Here is an 18,831-nt window from a genome sequence, read left to right on the forward strand (position 1 = left end):
GAAAAGACAATAATGAGTGAGAGACTGGGCTGGTCAGGGTTTTTTTTAAATGACCCGGAGCACCCTCTGCAGGTAGTGGTGGGGGATGACACAAAGCAGAACAGTGAAAACAAGCAAACAAATCGGCGGAGCTGGACACATTTTGAACTTTAAAAACTTTGAAAGATCAGTCACAGATTGAACGGTAAGCGGAGAGATATTACTCCAGGTGTGTGTTCTTTTGATTTATTTTGTAGAATGTTTGCACAGACGCCAAATTAGACGCTAAAATCTTTGTATAAAGACTGCAAAGACTTTCCAAAGAGCCTGTGCGCTAATAGAGATGCGTTACAGATAGTGGCTCCAAACTTCTAATCAGACTACCCTCCGACCCCCCTCCTCACTCCCACCTTCCCCCATTTTAAACAGTTCATTTACAGGCAGGGGAGCCGCCTCCATCTCGCCATTTGACATGTAATTACTGTATCTTCTGCGATTCACGAGTTTCTCTAATAAGCATCAAGTCCTCAACCTGTGGCACCTTATATCCATCCATCCATCCATCCATCTTTTTTTTTTTTTGCAGCGATTCAGCAGTTTACGGCGGCACACTGGCTTCCCATCTGTAATTTCCAGCATTTGCTTATCGCTACTGCTTTCCAATTAACTGCTACGCTAACTCCTTCCTATTCAAATTAATGAGTCAAGCTCGTCGGCAAATATTAGGATTTTCCCGTTAAATACATTCACGGGGAGGCGGGGAAACGGAAAAAAAAAGTGTAATTAGAAGGAGCGAGTCAGCTGATGTGATTTTCGAGAGGTGCTCGAGCAGAATGCGATTTGGATGGTGAAAGGAGGGGAGGGAGAGATGTTGTCGTACGTAGAGATTGCTCCTATATGCAGGAGTTTGGAGGCTGCGTTGTCAAATCCGTTGTAAGCTCCCGCGTTTGTGTAACAGCCTCCTTTTGTGTTGTTTCTAATGGAAAAATAGACGCCTAAGCTTATCTGCTTGCCCACAATGCACTGTACAATATGTGTAGAGAGAGCCATTGTGGCCCGATAGTATGGAGCTTCTTATATAAGGACACGTGCATTGAGTGAATTAGAGTTACAATATCGGGAAAGGTAGGTTGATTGAGGCTAAGCAAGACACTTAATCCACAAGGTCTTCTCTAGTTCTAGTGTGTGGTTCAGTTGGGAAGGGTGTTCAGGCTTAAAAACATTCTTTTTTTAGGCTAACCCAATAGTCAGGAGTTCGCCTGGAGCTCCCTCTGCAGGCAGCAGTTGGAATACTCTTAATACACGCTTTTAGTTTCAGTGAACAGTGTGGTTACCTGCTTCATGAGGACGTGGCGAACACACTTTGAAAGCAGAAGTCGAGTTGAGGGGACTGATAGTGAAAGAGCATGTTACACCACGTGATAAGGTCCATAATACAGTTGTGTATATAGGCGTGCCAAACCACGGTTGAATTGATTCATCACTGCAATGAGAAAAGAAGTGCTTGGATGAACCACATCAGTGTTGGTTGTTTGGTCTAAATCACACAGCACTGGTTGTTTGCTCAAACGTCCCGCGCCAAGATTCACCACAGAAATATCCACAGCTTTCCAAGCGCCCCCAGATTCAGAGCAGTCTTACAGCAGCACCGCATTCTGAGAAACATTCCACTGCATCCAGAGGCAGTCGCTCACAAAGTACCGGCCATTTTTAAAAATACTGTAGAGTTTTTGAGGATCTGCACGATGCGGGAGCAGAATTTTTGTTGTGGACAAATATACTTTTACGCTACAAAATTTGAAAGATAAATGTGATATTCTACTCTTGGTTAATATAAGATAAAACGTCCTCATCTTTTTTAACAAGTGAAGACATTAAAGCAGAACTAAGTAACTCATGCCCCTAGAGCCCATAAGCGCCACTGCAGGTGTCGTAGCATGTTGCGTTTTTTTACTCATTAATTGTCCGTGAGAGTAAATACTACGCTGACAGAAAAGACAAAGGGAGAGAGGGATATTATACATCCAATTACACAATGGAGATATTTTTTTTCACTCAGACTTAGCTGGAAATACTGTTTGTGACGCTTTGCTGCAGTTAGCTTTGCCCGTTAGCCTGTTAGCTTCTTCTTTATGATTCTATTGTGTATTATTGTTGTATAGTGTGTATTGGTGGCTCCGACCCGGTGGTTTTCTGGCCAGAGACACCGGGGGGAGATGAAAGACCCCCCAATCATCCCATCAACACTTGTATTACCCCCCAGAGGGACTACGGAAAGGATTTATTAAGCTAAACAAGTTACTTAGTTCTTCTTTAATTATGATTTTCCCATGAAATTTGCACTGTAAGTGTAGTTTGACATTATATCACAGATGAAATCTTGGCCTCATACTGTAGGTTTAAGAAAAATATGGGCTTTTTCATTGGGAAAACAAGACGGCTGCCATAGCGAAACTGCCAAAAAAATTTGAAAGATTGAAATTCACTCTGTATAGAGACTATATAGATTATTGATAGAAATAACTTTCGAAAATACCAAAGAATATATAAATTGACAAGGAAGAGGTTTTGTCCCTGTCGTGTTGCAGCACATAATAATAATACTTTGATACAACTTTTGTGGAGTAATATTTGACCAAGAGTGACCAAGTTGCTTCTACTCTATTAATGAGATAAAGTACTTTGACCCCCCCATACTGACGTTATCATTATTTTTACACGCCACTAGTTTACTTCTATCTCAAAATATTCCCCACTTCTTAAGTCTTGGCACATCCCTGGCCACTTTCCCCCCTCTTAAGCTCCTTTCTACCCCATGTTGCTCACTGCTTTGCCAGTTCACAGGGGCCCCCAGAGCCCTCATAAACAACCCTCTAATGGCGTCCCCTGGCTGCAGAGGGTCCGCGCATTAGGATAATTACGCGGCGAGAATCTCCCGCTCCAACCCGCACACGGGGAAAAGAAAATGCTTTGACGACTTTTTTTCCCCTCTCCCCTCTCTCCCCTGACTTTTCCTGCCTGTCTTCTAAATTATTTCCCCTCCGCAGCCCCGAACTCACTCATTAAGATATTCTTGCAAGCTAAATGTCTAAAAAATGCAATATTCGGTCTTCCCTGGAGGCAATTAATGTGATTTGTTAGGTGTGCGCGGGCTTCCCAACTGTCTTCAATTCGAACTTGTTATGCAAAGGCAGGTGTTGATGCCTGACAGATAGGATAAAGTCTGAGTTATGGCTCTATTATGTGTCGCGAAAGTTGTGCGTGGTGAAAGCTAATCGCAGAGACGCTCCGCTAGTCTTGCCAGGAGAGAATAAAAACCGCTGTTAGCCTAAATATGTCATCGCTGTAGGACTCTGGCAGCCCTAGGTGGTAGTTTACGTAATGGCTGTTAAAAGATATTAGGGTCTTTAGAGCTTATTAAACATGTTGTAATGTCTGGATGGTCATTTGCAATTGGCACATCAAGAACATATTAGGGCTTCCAATGAGTGCTTTGCGGGCATGCGTCCCATTGCTAATGTCTCATTTACAGATACTACCAGAGATGGCTGATATCAATGGGCTAGGTCATTTTTTGAAAAAGAACTTGTGGGTTTTTTATAGTTTATGTCATAACGAATTGCCTGATGTCATTAATGTGTATAACCATTGTAGTTTTAAGCATTTTATCATGATTTTAGAGCAGAAAATGGACTAGTTTTAATTAGTCCTGCGCTTCAACACAATACGAACACACTACCATGACGGTGACCGATGGAGGGCAGTTGCACATGGTCCCTGCACATACACACACATTGGAACCCAATTGAGACTGAGTCCCGGAGCACGCACAGCGCACTGAAGGCTGCGCAGAGGCTCTTCATTGGTCACATTCACTCGCACGCGGCATCTCTAAGCACTGGAAAAATTAGCAGAGACCGGAGGAAACACGGATATGTGCACTGTCCCTTTTCAAATAAATAAACAATCGCGAGATTCCTTCAAGACAATCTTTTTTTCAATTATTACATTTTGTTGTATGTATTTTTGATTTATTTAACTTTCTAAAAACCTTTAAGTTTATAAAGCAAATAGTTCACAATTCCATGGTGGTAGCTAGAGTCGAACGATCCCAGGGATTTAAACAAGTCCAAAACAATTTGTTTTGTGTTTATCTGTCCTTGGTGTTTTATTTTGACATGTCTTTTTGGTCATTGTGATTTTCTGTTTGACTTCCCTCATTACCTGGCTGCCCCGCCCTGATGTGTTTCACCTGTGCCCCGTTTCCTCGTGTATTTATACCCCTGTGTTTCCCTTGTCCTTTGTCGCGTCATTGTCTTCATCAGCCCCGGTTTGTTTGTCTTCTCTGGATTTTGTTATTTTGTTGTTTATTAAACATCACCAGTTTTGTTGCAGTCCTGCATTTTGGGTTTTATTTTCTCGTTCCACTTCAACCATGACACCCTAGGCCTCAGAAGAACTGAGAAACGTTGCAATGAAAATTGGTTTGCTACAAGTTTGACAAAAGTTAGTTTCACTAAACCTCAGTCAATATGGACTTGCTGCATGTCATTGTGAAGGACAGAACCTGGAGAATAACGTTGAACCTCTGCAATTGTATTTTGGATCACTACGGCATATGCAGTATGCTAATGCTAACGGCAGCATGCTAATGCTAACACCAACTAATCCAAGCTGGGACAGAAACTATGATTGAATAACATAAAGTAATAAAATACAGGATTTTTACAGGATTATAGACCAGACACTTGAAAACATCTTAGCTGAGCATATCTGCATCGGCCAATAAAAATCCAAAATAATCAGCGTGGTCCTTAGAAAAACCCATATCGGTCGACCTCTAGTGGTAACTATGGTAACTGTTGAATGTCAAATTCTTTTGTCTTAGTTTTTGGCTAATCGATGTCATTATTGGGAAAATCCACATGAAACAAAAACTGTCTCAAAGTAAATTGTCTTCTCCGCCAATACTTATAAACTAAGGTCAAATAATTTTCTCTGAAAAGTCATGTGTCATACAATGAATGCGGCAGGTTTGTGAATCCAGTCACTATCAAACACAATAATTTGTCAATATCTGTTTGGAAATTTCTTTCAAAACTGTATTGAACCCTGCCCTCCATCTGAGATTATGATGCCATCACATTCTAGAACATGAACGCAGCCTACAACAAAGAAAAGCATTGAAATAAACGTGCGTAAACCAGATTTTAAATCTGTTGCACCTAAAATGTTTATAAGCACAATTTACATTGGGAGTCCTGAGTTCATGGGCTGTCGATTTTGGGGGCGTTTGGGAACTACTGGCCCAAGCCACTTCTGCCCAAGTGGGTCAATTGTTGACAACAAGCTGACCAAAGCACCGCGTAGTGATAGTATTTCAGATCAGTTCAATGACAAACTCTGGTGTTAAGCCTTCATCCTGTGTTTCTGTCTGTTTGATCAGCACCTTCAAAAGTCTGTCCTCACGCCTCAAGAAAGATGAAATCTCTCTCTCTCTCTTTCTCTCTCTGACACAGTACAATCAGAAGTGACAGGTTGAAGATAAGGTCACTGCGTCACCTACTTTTAACGAAGGCGGCATGTGCAGCCTCCTGACAGGCTATATCTCTCCACGCACAGAGAGAATAACCCCTCTGCGCTTTACGGACAGGCTTTTTTTTTCTTATCCAAAGCAATTACCTCTTAGCATTCTCATCTACCCATCTCATCTTACTGTCGAGAAGGAGATGATAACCGCTGGGAAGGTGATTAAGCTCGCAACTGTTGGCCGCAGTGGCAAGTACAGAATGCTCTTTAATCGCCCGTGCGTTTCGATTCCAAAATAATTGTTCAGCGAGCGTTTAGTGCGAGGATAATTAAAAAAAAAACCTCAAATGAACTTAAACTTGAGCGTTTTCTGGAGACAGCACGCAGGGAAAGCAAATTATAAACACACTCGCGCTCTCGCCTCGTAATGGAGAAGTTAAAGCGTCGACCTGCGAGGAATTTCAGTCCAGCCTTAATTGCTTTGTCTGTTCAGAAAGAAGTCTCAAAACAACAACAACAAAAAATGATATGCTTATTTTTCAGTGGTACGTGAGATATGAGAAACTAGAAAGGTTTTTTTTTCTGGTAATGTGTAATGCGCACACCATCCACCAGGGAGTGCTGCGTCCCCCACTGCACCCCCACTTCCCCTGGCCTTGCCCTGGTACTGCTGCAGCGCTCTGATCTGTGTTTTCACCGCCCATAAACCATCACCGACCCGTTCCCAGCTGCATTTTTCTACAACGCAATCGATGTGTTAGCATGCTGTTAGCTCAATTTCCACCACAGCCCCTTGTTTTTGTGCATAAGCCACAATCGCGCGAGATACGTCCACCTGAAGTCGAATTGGAACGGCGCGAGTCGACCGGCCCAGTTCGGAACGCCAGCCGAAGTCTCATCGAGGAAAAAGTACGTAAGGTGACATTGAAGTGAGCCGGACTCCGACTTCCCTCACGAGCAGAAAGCCCTCACTCCTCCTGCTTGCCTAGAATCCTTCCTTTGTCTCCCGCTCTTTGAAGCCGCACAAAAGACATGGGAATATCCATCCTTTTAGGGATTCAGGCGCGCTCTCCGGGCTGTGGGACAGACTTGAAAGTGAGCCAGGGCCCCGGCTGTCTGTGTCCGCTCTGGATGGGGGGGGGGGACGACACACGGCTGAGGGCTGGCCGAGGGCTGCATAAGTTTAAGGCGCGAGTGGTGGTGTCCAGTGTTGTTACGCTCGGGTTAGCTCAAGAATAAACAAGCTCTGAAGGCTTTGAGGGAGTGCACTTTTTGTGTGTGTGTGTGTCATGGAGGCCAGATCAGTGTGGGGAAGGCATTGTGAATAAAGAATGAAGAAAAAGGTGGCCCTGAAGGTTAATTTAAGTGGTTTCTCATTTAAAATAATGTACAAAAAATGCCGTTTCTGTTTGTGGCGTTGGATTGGGAAATGGTGTCGTCCTCTGCTATAACAGTGGAAAATGTAGAGCTATGAGCTGGAGTTATTACCAATGGCTGCTCCTGTCTGGCCCTTGCACAGTCATAGTCAAGCTTCTCCTTCCATTTCCAACGAAAAGTAGTTATTCTCCTGCCCTGGGTCATAAATGATAATGAACATGCCCCCAGGCCCATGATAATAAATGGCTGTATTTATTAAACAGGAGCTTGGCAGAAGTTCTATTGTATTAAAGCACCGTGAGTCCCCTTAGCCTTTGAGTTACGATGTTATAAAACGCAGTTATAAAATACGTCTGCAGAGGGCGCACAACCAGGCACACAGGCTGGATATGCAGGGAACATAGGTAGGTTTATGCTAAGTAAAATTCACAATGTTCTCAGGCCACAAACCCCCCAAGATATCAGCTGGGGACCCCCACAGTAAAACACAACTAGCTCTTGTATTAACTTCATGGGTCAATGTTTCAATTCTGCTTCCATGATGTTTATTTGTAGCTATTTATATTGCTATTCGAAGTCACTTTACTAAGTTATGGCGTCAATATGCGACGAAAAGGGGTTTACCTTTTTCGAAATCGGTCAAAAAACAGGTATAGTGCCTTTAAGATATGTTTTTTATCAGCTCTTCTAGTTCTACGGACACTCGCACTCAAGCGCCTTAGCAAAAGAAGGTCGTACACCCGTGAGCCCTTTGCAGCGAGATAGTATTCTTTGACCGGGCCCAGAGGACAGCCCCTATATAAGCACCGCGCCCCGCCATCCAAAATCCCTTCATGCCCGTAAAAGGGGCGATCCGGCCATAAGCTATAATCAATACCGAGTTTGCCCTAAAAATAGATCGTCTCTCTGAAACCTCACAGTCAAAGCACCTCTATACCGCGGCCCTCCAATCCAGGTCACTTGTCTGAACGCTGCAATTACCCCCTTCTTATCCCGGCTCGTAAAACAGCGGCGCTCTTAATCAAAGTCATCTCAGCTCCGTTCACTTCATTTATCGAGCGTTAATCACTTCAAACAAGAGTCCTACATATCCACATTTCTCCCGCGCGTCGCTTTGAATGTGTGCAGCAGCTTTACTGTCGTTGGGTTTACCTTCCACCGGCAAACCTGATTCAAACTGTGATGCAACATTAATAGACTCTGCGTTAACTAATGATGCTTGCGTGAATACAAACAATCATGAATTTACTTTCATGATCTCAAAGATAACCTACGTAACGCTGCTTAATGTAATGGCGCATGGATGGGTGTGGGAATGGGTGTACGGGCAGCATGAGAAATGATGGGTCTCGATAAATGTGTGGCTTTCAATGAATCCTAGCACATTGTTATGGGCATCTGCTCAATGCCATGCCAAATCGGATCCAGTCCAAACTCACTGGTGTCACCCATCGCAGTATAAACACAGCAAACAGACAGACCGATCGAAACCAAAACCGAAAATATGGCGTTTGAAAATACTAGGGGTGACAATGTGAATTCACCCAAAACGCCATCATTTGCCCATTGATGCGCTCAAAGACACAGGATTCGACAAACTGCCATATTTCTTCAGCACCAGCATCACTAACAGAGTCCATCCATTCAGAAAGCTCCCCACATTCTGTCACATCCCCCCCCCTTCGCCCGTCCACTCCCTGGTTGAAAATATGGCGACGTCTCACCGACACCCGCTCTAAGCCACATTATAATCCTGCGTAAACACCGCCCGACTCTCTGCTCCTCGTATCTTCAGCCAGCCGTCCCCAGAACGGACCGACAGGGAGGGAGAGGGAGGAGCCCGTCGCCGAGGTTAATAACGTTCCACATGATTACCCACAAGCCCCGGGATTTGGAGGGCACGGGGGCGACACAATAATCACTATCTCACAGCTTATTCTGGCGGTCGCTCAGGTGAAGGCCTGCTATCTGATATCTTTAGTTAGATTAGACAAATGTCAGGGAGGAAAGGCCACATGCCACGAGCACAGGGGATCGACCATAGAGGCGCGGCGGGGCTGCACTGTGGTTTTGTTTTGTTTTGTTTAAAGTCAGCTGTGTTTTTTTTGTGATCTCACGTGTTTAGCTTCTGCACTATTTTAAAGTCTATAAATCTTCACCAGGCTCGTTCAGATCAAGACCTTTCACAAATTTCCCGCATTAAAACTGAGCAACCTGAGCAACCTCTGTTTTTTGTTTCCAGTGATTCCACAGAAAACAAGCTCTGCTGTTAGTGCAAATCAACTAAGTACTAGACCCAGCTGTCCTCATTTATGTAAAACAAGGCTAAGGTGTCGAAAATAGTGATCACAGTGACCCAAGGTATAGTGACCCAGGGCATGGTGACCCAGGGCATAGTGACACAAGGCTTTGTGAGCTAGGGCAAAGTTACCTAGGACATAGTGACCTAGGGCATAGTGACCTAGGGCATAGTAACTAAACCAAGGCATAGTGACCCAGGGCATAGTGACTTAGGGCATAGTAACTAAACCAAGGCATAGTGACCCAGGGCATAGTGACCTAGGGCATAGAGACCTAGGGCATAGTGACTAACCCAAGGCATAGTGACCCAGGGCATAGTGACTTAGGGCATAGTAACTAAACCAAGGCATAGTGACCCAGGGCATAGTGACCTAGGGCATAGAGACCTAGGGCATAGTGACTAACCCAAGGCATAGTGACCCAGGGCATAGTGACCTATAGGGCATAGTGACTAACCCAAAGCATAGTGACCCAGGGCATATGACACAAGGCTTTGTGACCAAGAGCATAGTGACCTAGGGCATAGTGACCAGGGCATAGTGACCCAGGGCATATGACACAAGGCTTTGTGACCAAGAGCATAGTGACCTAGGGCATAGTGACCTAGGGCATAGTGACCTAGGGCATAGTGACTCAAGGCTTTCTGACCTAGGGCATAGTGACATAAGGCTTTGTGACCTAGGGTATAGAGGCCTTGGGCAGTGGTTCCCAAACTTTTTTGACTGGGACCCCAAAAATTGACACGTAAACAACTCAGGACCTCCATTGCATAAAGTTATTGCATGTTTTGTTATTTTAGAGCAGAAAAAAACTTTTTAAAATCAGGTTAATATGTATGTCTAAATACAGTAGCATTTTTATTTTATCTTGAAAGGATCTGGGGACCCCCACCCAAGGCCTCGCAACCCCCCAAGGGGTTGCAAATAATGACCGAGGGCATAGTGACCCAGGGACAATCGCAAGTAATTTCAAGGGGTCACCAGATAATTTGGGAGACATACTATTTACTTCGTAGCTTAAATGGAAAACCATGCTCTGTGGGTATTATTACAAAACTAAAAAACGCTGAGAACCACCATCAGAGATAAGCCACAGACCTCACAACAGCGTCACGAGTTGGACTCCCACTTGAACAATTTGCAAAATGTCTTTCCCTTATAGTACCACTTTTTCACACTTGCACAGGCCAAAGACTCTCTTCAAACACATCAAAGCCACAGTTGTTTTGTTCTCGTTTATAATTTAAGATTGTGAACAGGCTACCCTCCTGTAGGTGGGCATGTGCTCCCCTGCCTATATGCAAAAATCCTCTTTTGATTACGCACAGTCCCTGCAGTATAGGCTGGCGGATTGCTTCCTCCACATTGCACACAATAATCACTATGGCCGCGCAAATGATAGCCCTGCGCGCTATCTCATCTGGAGCCGTCGCCGGAATGAAACAAGGAAGTCTATTTTCTCTTACAGACGACGCCATCACCTTCTGACACGGCTATCTTTCCTAATTCTCTGACCGTAACAACGCACCACGGCCAAAGCTCTATTAAGGCATGCCGTCTGGATTCCCTCATCGCGACAGGAAAGGGGCTCGCAGGCATCATTTTGTTGAGAAAGTGCATAGATTTACTTCGCTATCTAGAACAAAATTACTCCCCTTTCCCGTGGAGACGCTACAGACTCTCTTCTGGTGACTAAAAATTAAAAAGAAAAAGAAAAAAATTGGTTTGAATGCAGCCAAGGGAAGAAGCGTGCCAACACCAAACTGTGAAGAGCGCAGGGAAAATATTCAGTGTTTCTACTGGCAACGAGAACAATATCTGTCCACCAGTGCGAGTGCGCAGGCGAGCCTAAAGAGCGGCCACAACGGTAAACCGAAAGGTGGACTCCAGGCTTCAGTGGCTCGCTGCTGTTGTGTCCATGGGCAAGGCATTTCACCCACTTGGCCTCCAGTGGATGGGCGCTCGTGTACGGGTGTTTGTGGGTGCGGACAAGGGGCGATGGATGTGTGGGAGAGACACTTCATCAATGGCTGTGTTAGTTTAACAATGGCTCACACTGTAGTCATTATTCGTTATATACTCTGTGGTGGCAGGCGACTACTGTATTGTCCTTGAACAGAATGACGGAAGCGAGGCCAATCTGCACCAGCCAACAGCATTCATTCTCTCACACACTACACGGTGTCTTGCCAAAGGACACAGCGGCAGTCCGCACTTGTGGGTTCCGGGATCCGAACCTTCCAGTGACGAGACGAGCCGCTCTACCATCTGAGCCACTGTCGCCCCTCCAAAGTGAAAAGGGAGCGCAGCAGTGGGGAAAACGCTGAAATAACTGTTCAAGCAGCCATTTTTAGCTAACGCCATCCTATCGAGTCAACCGCGCTGTGATGAACGCAGTTTCGTCACTGCTCAGAGCGTGCCCGATGATGGTTTAAGCCCTCCATCATCAAACTCTGGCCCTCGAGATGATTTTGAGAAATATTATGACCCAAATCAGAGCTCAAATGCCTGTTAAAGTACTCTAGAAATGTTAAAGAGGGGGTATTATGCTTTTTTCAATCACACAGCACCAGTCTATATCACACTACAATGATGACGAAACCTTCTGTTGGTCTGTAAATGCAGTAAATTAGAATAACTGCCTTGTATAAAACTGCTCTCTCAAAATGGCTGTAGTGAATGTCTTGAAATCGGCCTCTGTCTCTTTAAGAACCTCTGACCCTTTCAGACACGCCCCCTCCACACGCTGTCTGTGGCATCAGTGGGGAGGGGGTTCTGCTGAGGAGCAGTGGTTGGTTACTCGGCTGGTGACGAAAGCTCGGAGGCGTCTCCAGGAGGTGGGGGCGTTCCTAGGAGGACTCAGGCAAACCTATCCCTAAAATGGCCGCCATCAGAGTTTTGACAGATTACTCAAAAATACGTGAATGTGCCAAGGCAACACTTCAGGCATGTTTTTAATGAGGGAATGACATAATAACATGATGTAAAGCTTGAAAAAGTCGATTTTGCATAATACCCCCCCTTTAAAAATACTGTCAATTGCTTAAAATGTCTTAGCAGAGCACCCTTTTAGACTATAATCCTAAACGACTACTCTAAGAATACTAAGAAATGACTTAAATCTACTTGAATTAAGAGATTAAATCTAAAGATTGCGTGGATTGAGTCTGGCCTTAAAGCAGATGAAACCTATTCTTGCCAATGGAACAAGCACAAGTTTTTTCTGATTTACGATGGACATTTTTCCCAGTGTATATAATGTACAACACTGGCATATGTAGAAAGTGATGCTTTACTTCAATTGCTTCAATCGGAGGGTCCGGCCCTTGGTCTTTTGACGATGAAGAAAACCGGCCCTCCACCGAGCAAACTTGCCTACCCCTGGTCTAAGGGCTTCCTTGTTCTACCTCTCCGGGAACCCAAAACATACAGATCGGAGCACTTCAGCCGTAGAAGAAGAAACAACCAACAAGAACAGGATAACGGAAATCTCCCTGAATGGAGCAAAAACGAATCCAGGTATGTTTTTGAATGTTTTAACATGGTTCAAAACTCTAAAAGATCAGTTGCATAATGTAAACAAGTAATGATAATAAGCAGCTTAGTAGTGGACAGGTGCCTACTGCAGTCATTACGTAGTCACATGACACTCTTATTGTTGCTATTGTTACTATAATAATAATTGCCTTGGTGGATTGATGCATTTTTCTACAACATAGTAGAGCAACCGCTGCATTTTTATTTCTTTTTTTTTTTCCCCAAAAGAAAGGATTTCACTGACTACGCATTGACATTGTTACCATGTTAATAATGTGTTTTGCCTGTCACTGCCATGCTCATTGTTATCCCCTTTGGTAACAAAAGCCAAACTAATGGCGGCAAATTACCACTTATTACCAATAGACATGACAGACAGAAAGTCTCACGCCTACAATCGCAACTTCCCAGCCCGTCATCGCCCGGTCATTATAAACTTCTACCTGCCCGCTCTCGCCGCGATGTTTGCCTCTTTACAGCGACACATCTTCCGCTATCGTGACGATTATGTGCCCTGACAGCTGGACTGAATAACATTATCTGGTTACCATGGCACCTGTCAGATGGGGAAGAGATAGCCCGGCGTGTGCGATGGAAGTTGATGTTTTGGGAGTGCAAAAAAGAGAAAAGACGGACAAGAGTATGGATCTGGAGTGGCTTTGACAAGCTCTATAATGGTAAAGCTTTTCAAAAAAAATTGTAGGTGAGCTCCAAAGAAAAGTGGCAGGAAAAAATCTCAGAAACTTTGCGGCGGATATTTTCGACAGCATGTCCGCGCTTGGCTTCGCTCTTCTATAAGGAAGCAGGTGGTTTGGCTTTGAAGTGATCGACATTGCCTACACAAAGCAGCATCATTCGTGTTCCCGTTTCCATTACAAACTCGCATGTAGGGGAGTACGGCGCATCGGCAAAATGCAAATCGGGAAAAGGAGGAGAAAGTAGCGACGTTTTGTTTTGTTTGTACAACTTCTCGCCCGCATATACCAAGGAAGCAGCGCGGCCTCTCATTCCTTCACACGTCATAGTAACAACATCACTTGTATCATCCGCTCATCTCCAGAAGTACATACTGACTATCGCAGGGCATGACTGGACCGACTTACTCACTGCGCTTTTCATCTGTACAGTACCTACCCACAGGACATCTCCGAAATAGACACTCTTCTCGTCTTTTTCGCCTCTACCATGAACCCCCCCCCCCTCCATATTCCCCTCTCTCCCTCTCTCCCTCTGTGTCTCTCTCGTTCAACAGCAGAGAAAAACCACCGCCACTTCCTCCACCCGGCTCACACACACTCCCACGTATATATACCCCGCGCAAACCGAAATAGACCAGTGAATAAGACATTTGGGCATGGAGAAAAAGCATGTATGGAGAGAGAGAAGAGACGGATATCCGGGCCAAAAACACAAAAAAAAAAAACGAAAGATGACATTTGAATGAGCCAAATCTTGTTTTTTTGAGACTATGCTATGTTGCAAGATTCTAAATGTTGTGGGCGAGGGCGTGATGTTTGGTTGGATATTGGTGGGGGTTCAAGAGTCATTTCCTTTCGGGGACACTTGGGATTCTGGTGCCTTTTAGCCTCACGAACAAGCCAAAAAGACTGAAGGAAATTGCTGGTGAACCCCCTATGGTTGTAGTTAAAGTCAACAACAGAGGGGAAAAAAAGTATTTTAACCGGGCATCCAATTATACTGCCATGTTTTTTTTTTGGAAAACTGCAACACAACTGACGCTTGTTTAGCCGGTGGCCAGGCCAGAATTGAACGGCTAAAATCCGCTCCTTGATCAGTACACTGTCATTTCAACACTTTCAAATCAATTGTGCCCTCACTAAAGGAAAACCACACTGCGGGAACATTCCAGGACGTCTTTGATCTCAAAGCGTAAACATCGTCCGCGACACCACATGTGCTCCGAATGCAAAGCGAGACACAGGCTGTGCTGTTTTTGCAAAGGGCTTTTGGAATAGGTCCTCGGCATTGAAACCACCTGACGACAAAGCAGAGTAGCAATAGCTCCAAGGAGACGAGATGGTGATGAGGTTTTTGGGCTGCAGAAGGGCAAATTATACCAAAAAGGAACTGTAGAACCGGCTTCTTTTTCTCCTACACATGTATGTTCATAAATGAGAGTTATGTAAGTGAATAGCAAAGTGCGAGTCGCCCTGCCGTCACATGGGCCATCACACCGTATATGCAATCGGCATAACAAAAGGCACCTGCTCCATTTTATCTACAGTTCACTGGATTCAAATCACCCTTCTGATACAACACATACAGCTGATTGGACCGGAAATCCTCTCCACAGTGTACTCTTGACCACGCCCGCTCCATCAAAACAGCCAAGCACCAAGCCAGAAAGCCAAAATGTATGCAAAGGAGGGAAAAGGTGGCACTACTCACGTAAGTTTGTGGTCCTGGAGACGAAATGTTGCGAATGCATGCCCAGCCCCTCCTCTCCTCGAAACTGCTCGTTGGGGATGCCGCCCTGGAGCACACTGGCCACAGCCCTAACGGAGAGAGACGGATAAACACGGGAGCGTTAACGATTATTGTAGGAATGTACGGGAGCTAACAAGGCGGGACGTGTTGTGTAGCGCTGCAACTAATGGAGCCCCTGAATAAGTGAAAACGATCGAATTTCTGGAAGATTTTACTTAGAGGCATGTTCTCTCCGCTCCGCTCTACATGCTCGGCCAGTAAATTGAAAACATACATGAGTGTTGTTGGACGTGAGGGGTTCGCCTCTCCTCAGACCGAACCTCGCGGTGTTGCTGCTGCAGATGGCCGACCATGAGGCTCCAAATACATGAGGTCCTCTTCCGAAGGCTTTTTTTGGGTTGGCCACATCCTAAACAGCGTGGTCAGTGTCTAGCTGCTCTTTACGCTGTATATTATTTGTTCAAATCTGATGACCTGCCTGTTTTTGATATCCTGAAGAGCACCTGGCATCAGCTACATCTAAAGATCGAGAGAGAGAGAGCACCTCTGGCTCGTCTAATGCTTTCATTTGGGGAGTTTGAATGCGTTTTAGTGTTGTGTTGTTTGCTTCAAATTAAAGGTACATCATGCAACTTTTTTATGCGGGGGGAAAAAAAAGTTGATATTAGTGCGTGTTTGACCTTGTGACCCGGAAGCTGTACGAGTCATCAGCACGGCGCCTTTACTTTCCATCACAGTGGCCTCTACAGCGCTCCAGGATCAGCTGTTTGGAAGGTTTTTCCGCGGATGACGGAGCCTCTCACCAGAAAACCGACAAAACAATTGATCCTGGAGCGTCGCGGAGACCACTGTGACAGAAAGCAAAGGCGCCATGCTGACCACTCATGCAGCCGCTGGGTCACAGCAAGGTGAAATACGCACAAATATCAACTTTTTTTCCCCGCATAAAAAGTTGCATAATGCAGCTTTATCTGGCCCGTAACCTCTAAAAGCACCTTTTTTCACATGTTTTTTGCCATTATCCTTCAATAGTACGATAAGAAAACTGGTATTTCGACCTGACCATCACCACTGGGCGACTGAACGCATGCGCAAACACACTGACCAGCGAAGAAACCTGGGGAAAACCACCACAACAGCTGTCGAAGTGATGGTCGTTTTATTGCACAAATTGCTTTTTCTTTTGACAATATTACTTGAAAGAGAACGTGCTATTTAAACGAGCTATCCTACTGATAGCTCATAATGTTTCCCCCCCCCCCCCAAATTCAACGCAACATAAAGACGTCAGCTCCCTTTGTCCATAAAGTGCTCTGGTCACTGTAACCATTTCTATCTCAAGCGCTCATTCACACCATGTTGTTGACAGGACGGACATCCGCGCCCCGCTCCTCCTTGAAACTCAACCCCCGTCAAAGTCATCCTTTGACAAAATCCAGAGTTAATGTATTGTTCGCCGTGAGAGCTCATCGTACAAATCGCAGTCAGTGGAGTCAAGAGCGTTACATAGCATATAGGCTGGGATCTAATTCTGTTCAGCGACAGCTTTAAAAAATGGCCGTCCTAATATTTGTTTATTTTGACTTGGCCATTAAACCGCACCAATCAGTTTGTTTTGTCAACTGGCGAGTGCGTGCAAGTCTGTGATTCCCTTTTCAATTTTGAGCTGGTTTTGGGATTGTTCTGTTTGTGACTTTAAAAAAAACAAACATATATTTTCGCATGATGGGCTAAACCATTCTCAACCTGGAAATCAACGTCGGTTTTAGTGATACACAATATGAGGGAAAAGGTGCAATTTTCTGTAAGTGTCTTTATTATTGATTTTTCCCACCCTTTTTTTGTGTGTGGAATATAATAAGAGACCATTTTAACACCGTTTATGTTCCATTAATGAAAAAAAACAAAAAAGGCTCATCAAATTGTGGCGACTGCACGACCAAAACAAAGCGAAATGAAAACCAAAATAAGGAAGTTCTCGTGCGTATTTGTGGGCGTGCGCATTCCTGCAGGGTGGAAGCTCTCAGTGATTTTTGCGATGTATCGTTTCGGTTTACGGTCTCAATGTTTCATGTTTCGGTGCATGGTTTTAATGACGCCGAAACATACCTCTGGTTTAGACTAATAACCCTGGAAAACAAGGACAAGTTTATCCACAGTAAGCTCCACTCGACTCAAAAGCGTAACGCGTTTACTGGAAACTACTCGCCGCTCCGACCCTCACCCCGCTTCTCCCCTCTCCTGCAAGTAAACAAGCGCACTTTGACAGCCCATGCATGCACAAGCCTCGCTCGAGTGTGTGTGTGCGCGCGCGCCCCTGGCTGGCTCGGGGTCCTGCAAGCCTACCTGGACATGTTCTCCCTCTGCGGCCGGTGCGCCTTCTCCAACCCGAGCTTCGTGAATATCCCCACCAGCGCCATGATCGCCACGACCCCGCAGATGATGTACACGATCAAGTTGGTCTTGTCTTTGGTGGTGTCGCGGATCTTCTTCATCTTGTTGTACGGCGTCTGGCCCGTCTTCATCCACACCGGGGTGTCGTAGTTCTTACAGGTGCTCTGGTCCAGGCGCGAGTGTCTGTAGGAGCAGCAGAAGCGGAAGCCACAGGTGCCGCAGCAGTACAGATAATTGCCCGTCTTGCAAATGAACGGCGGGTCCCACTGGCCCATCACGTCGTAGTAGCCCCGGCACTTGTCCTCGACGTGGGGGGTCTCCTCGGACGCGCTCTCCTCCTCCCGGGAGCCGTTGGTGGTGGCGATCATGACGAATCCGCCGAGCAGCCCGGGCTCGCCGTCCGCCTTGCACACCAGGGCCATGAGTTTGAGCAACAAGAAGCCCAGGAGAAAGTACTTCCCTCGCATCGTGCTTCCCCCCTTTACGCGAAGACACTTGGAGAGCTGGCGTGGTGCGAAAAGTCCAAGTGCGTACATCCAAACGCGGCGCGCGGCAGCATATTCCACCAAGTCGAAACCTGTAGGATCACATTGAGTTTTTTTTTTTGTCTCTCCCCCACCCTTCCCTCCTGAACTACTGCCTCTCCTCGTCTACCGTATGGTGTTGTGAGGAGCGCATCACTTGTACACATCCATCCGGTGCGCTCTTTACGCACAGTGGCGGGGGGGAAGAGAAGAGAAGAGGAGAGGAGAGAGAGAGAGGGAAAGAGAGAGAAAGCGCAGCGTGTAGAGACGGAGAGCGCACAAAGCGAATGGAGGAGCCGAGGGTGGGAGAGCCTGGTGCGCACGAGGAGAGGATGGAGAGAAAGAGGAGGAGAAAATGCCACGACTGGAGGGAGAGAGAGAGAGAGAGAGAGTAGACGATTGAGGGGTGGAAGACTGTAGGGGAGAGGGAGACACAAAGGAGATTCATGCGCATGGGTTTATGGTTGGAGGCGGTGGTCATTGTTTTAAGAATCTTGGCAGAAAGATTTTCGAGCGGCAACACAGTGGCATTCTGAAGGGTTTTGATAAAGAACAATCTCGACAAGAATTGAGATTGCAATTAGATTTGGAGTATGAATCCATTTCGGAACATGATGTCTGGAGAGGTGTGAACTACAGCAGGTTTTATTCGTAAGACCTCGTGAAGATATGATGTTGCAAAGGCTGTTGTGCTGTCTAAGTAAAAGCAGCAGTGTTTGTTTGTTTGTTTGTTTTAGTGACTT

The 18,831-nt window shown here is 45.5% G+C and overlaps 1 protein-coding gene across 1 annotated transcript in view; it reads right to left on the reverse strand.

Annotated features, from left to right (window-relative positions):
- The window catches only part of shisa9a (shisa family member 9a), an 86,218-nt gene extending 67,784 nt beyond the window's left edge, over nucleotides 1–18,434 (reverse strand). Inside the window, exons 1-2 of the mRNA XM_079577466.1 lie at nucleotides 17,517–18,434; nucleotides 15,132–15,238 (exon numbers count right to left, since the gene is read on the reverse strand). Of these exons, the coding sequence (XP_079433592.1) occupies nucleotides 15,132–15,238; nucleotides 17,517–18,100 (691 nt within the window). The 5' untranslated portion in view covers nucleotides 18,101–18,434. The remainder of the gene's footprint in view (nucleotides 1–15,131; nucleotides 15,239–17,516) is intronic.
- Between the last annotated feature and the right edge of the window lie 397 nt (nucleotides 18,435–18,831).

The sequence above is a fragment of the Gobius niger genome (genome assembly GCF_951799975.1).
Source record: "Gobius niger genome assembly, chromosome: 19".
Taxonomy (NCBI): domain Eukaryota; kingdom Metazoa; phylum Chordata; class Actinopteri; order Gobiiformes; family Gobiidae; genus Gobius; species Gobius niger.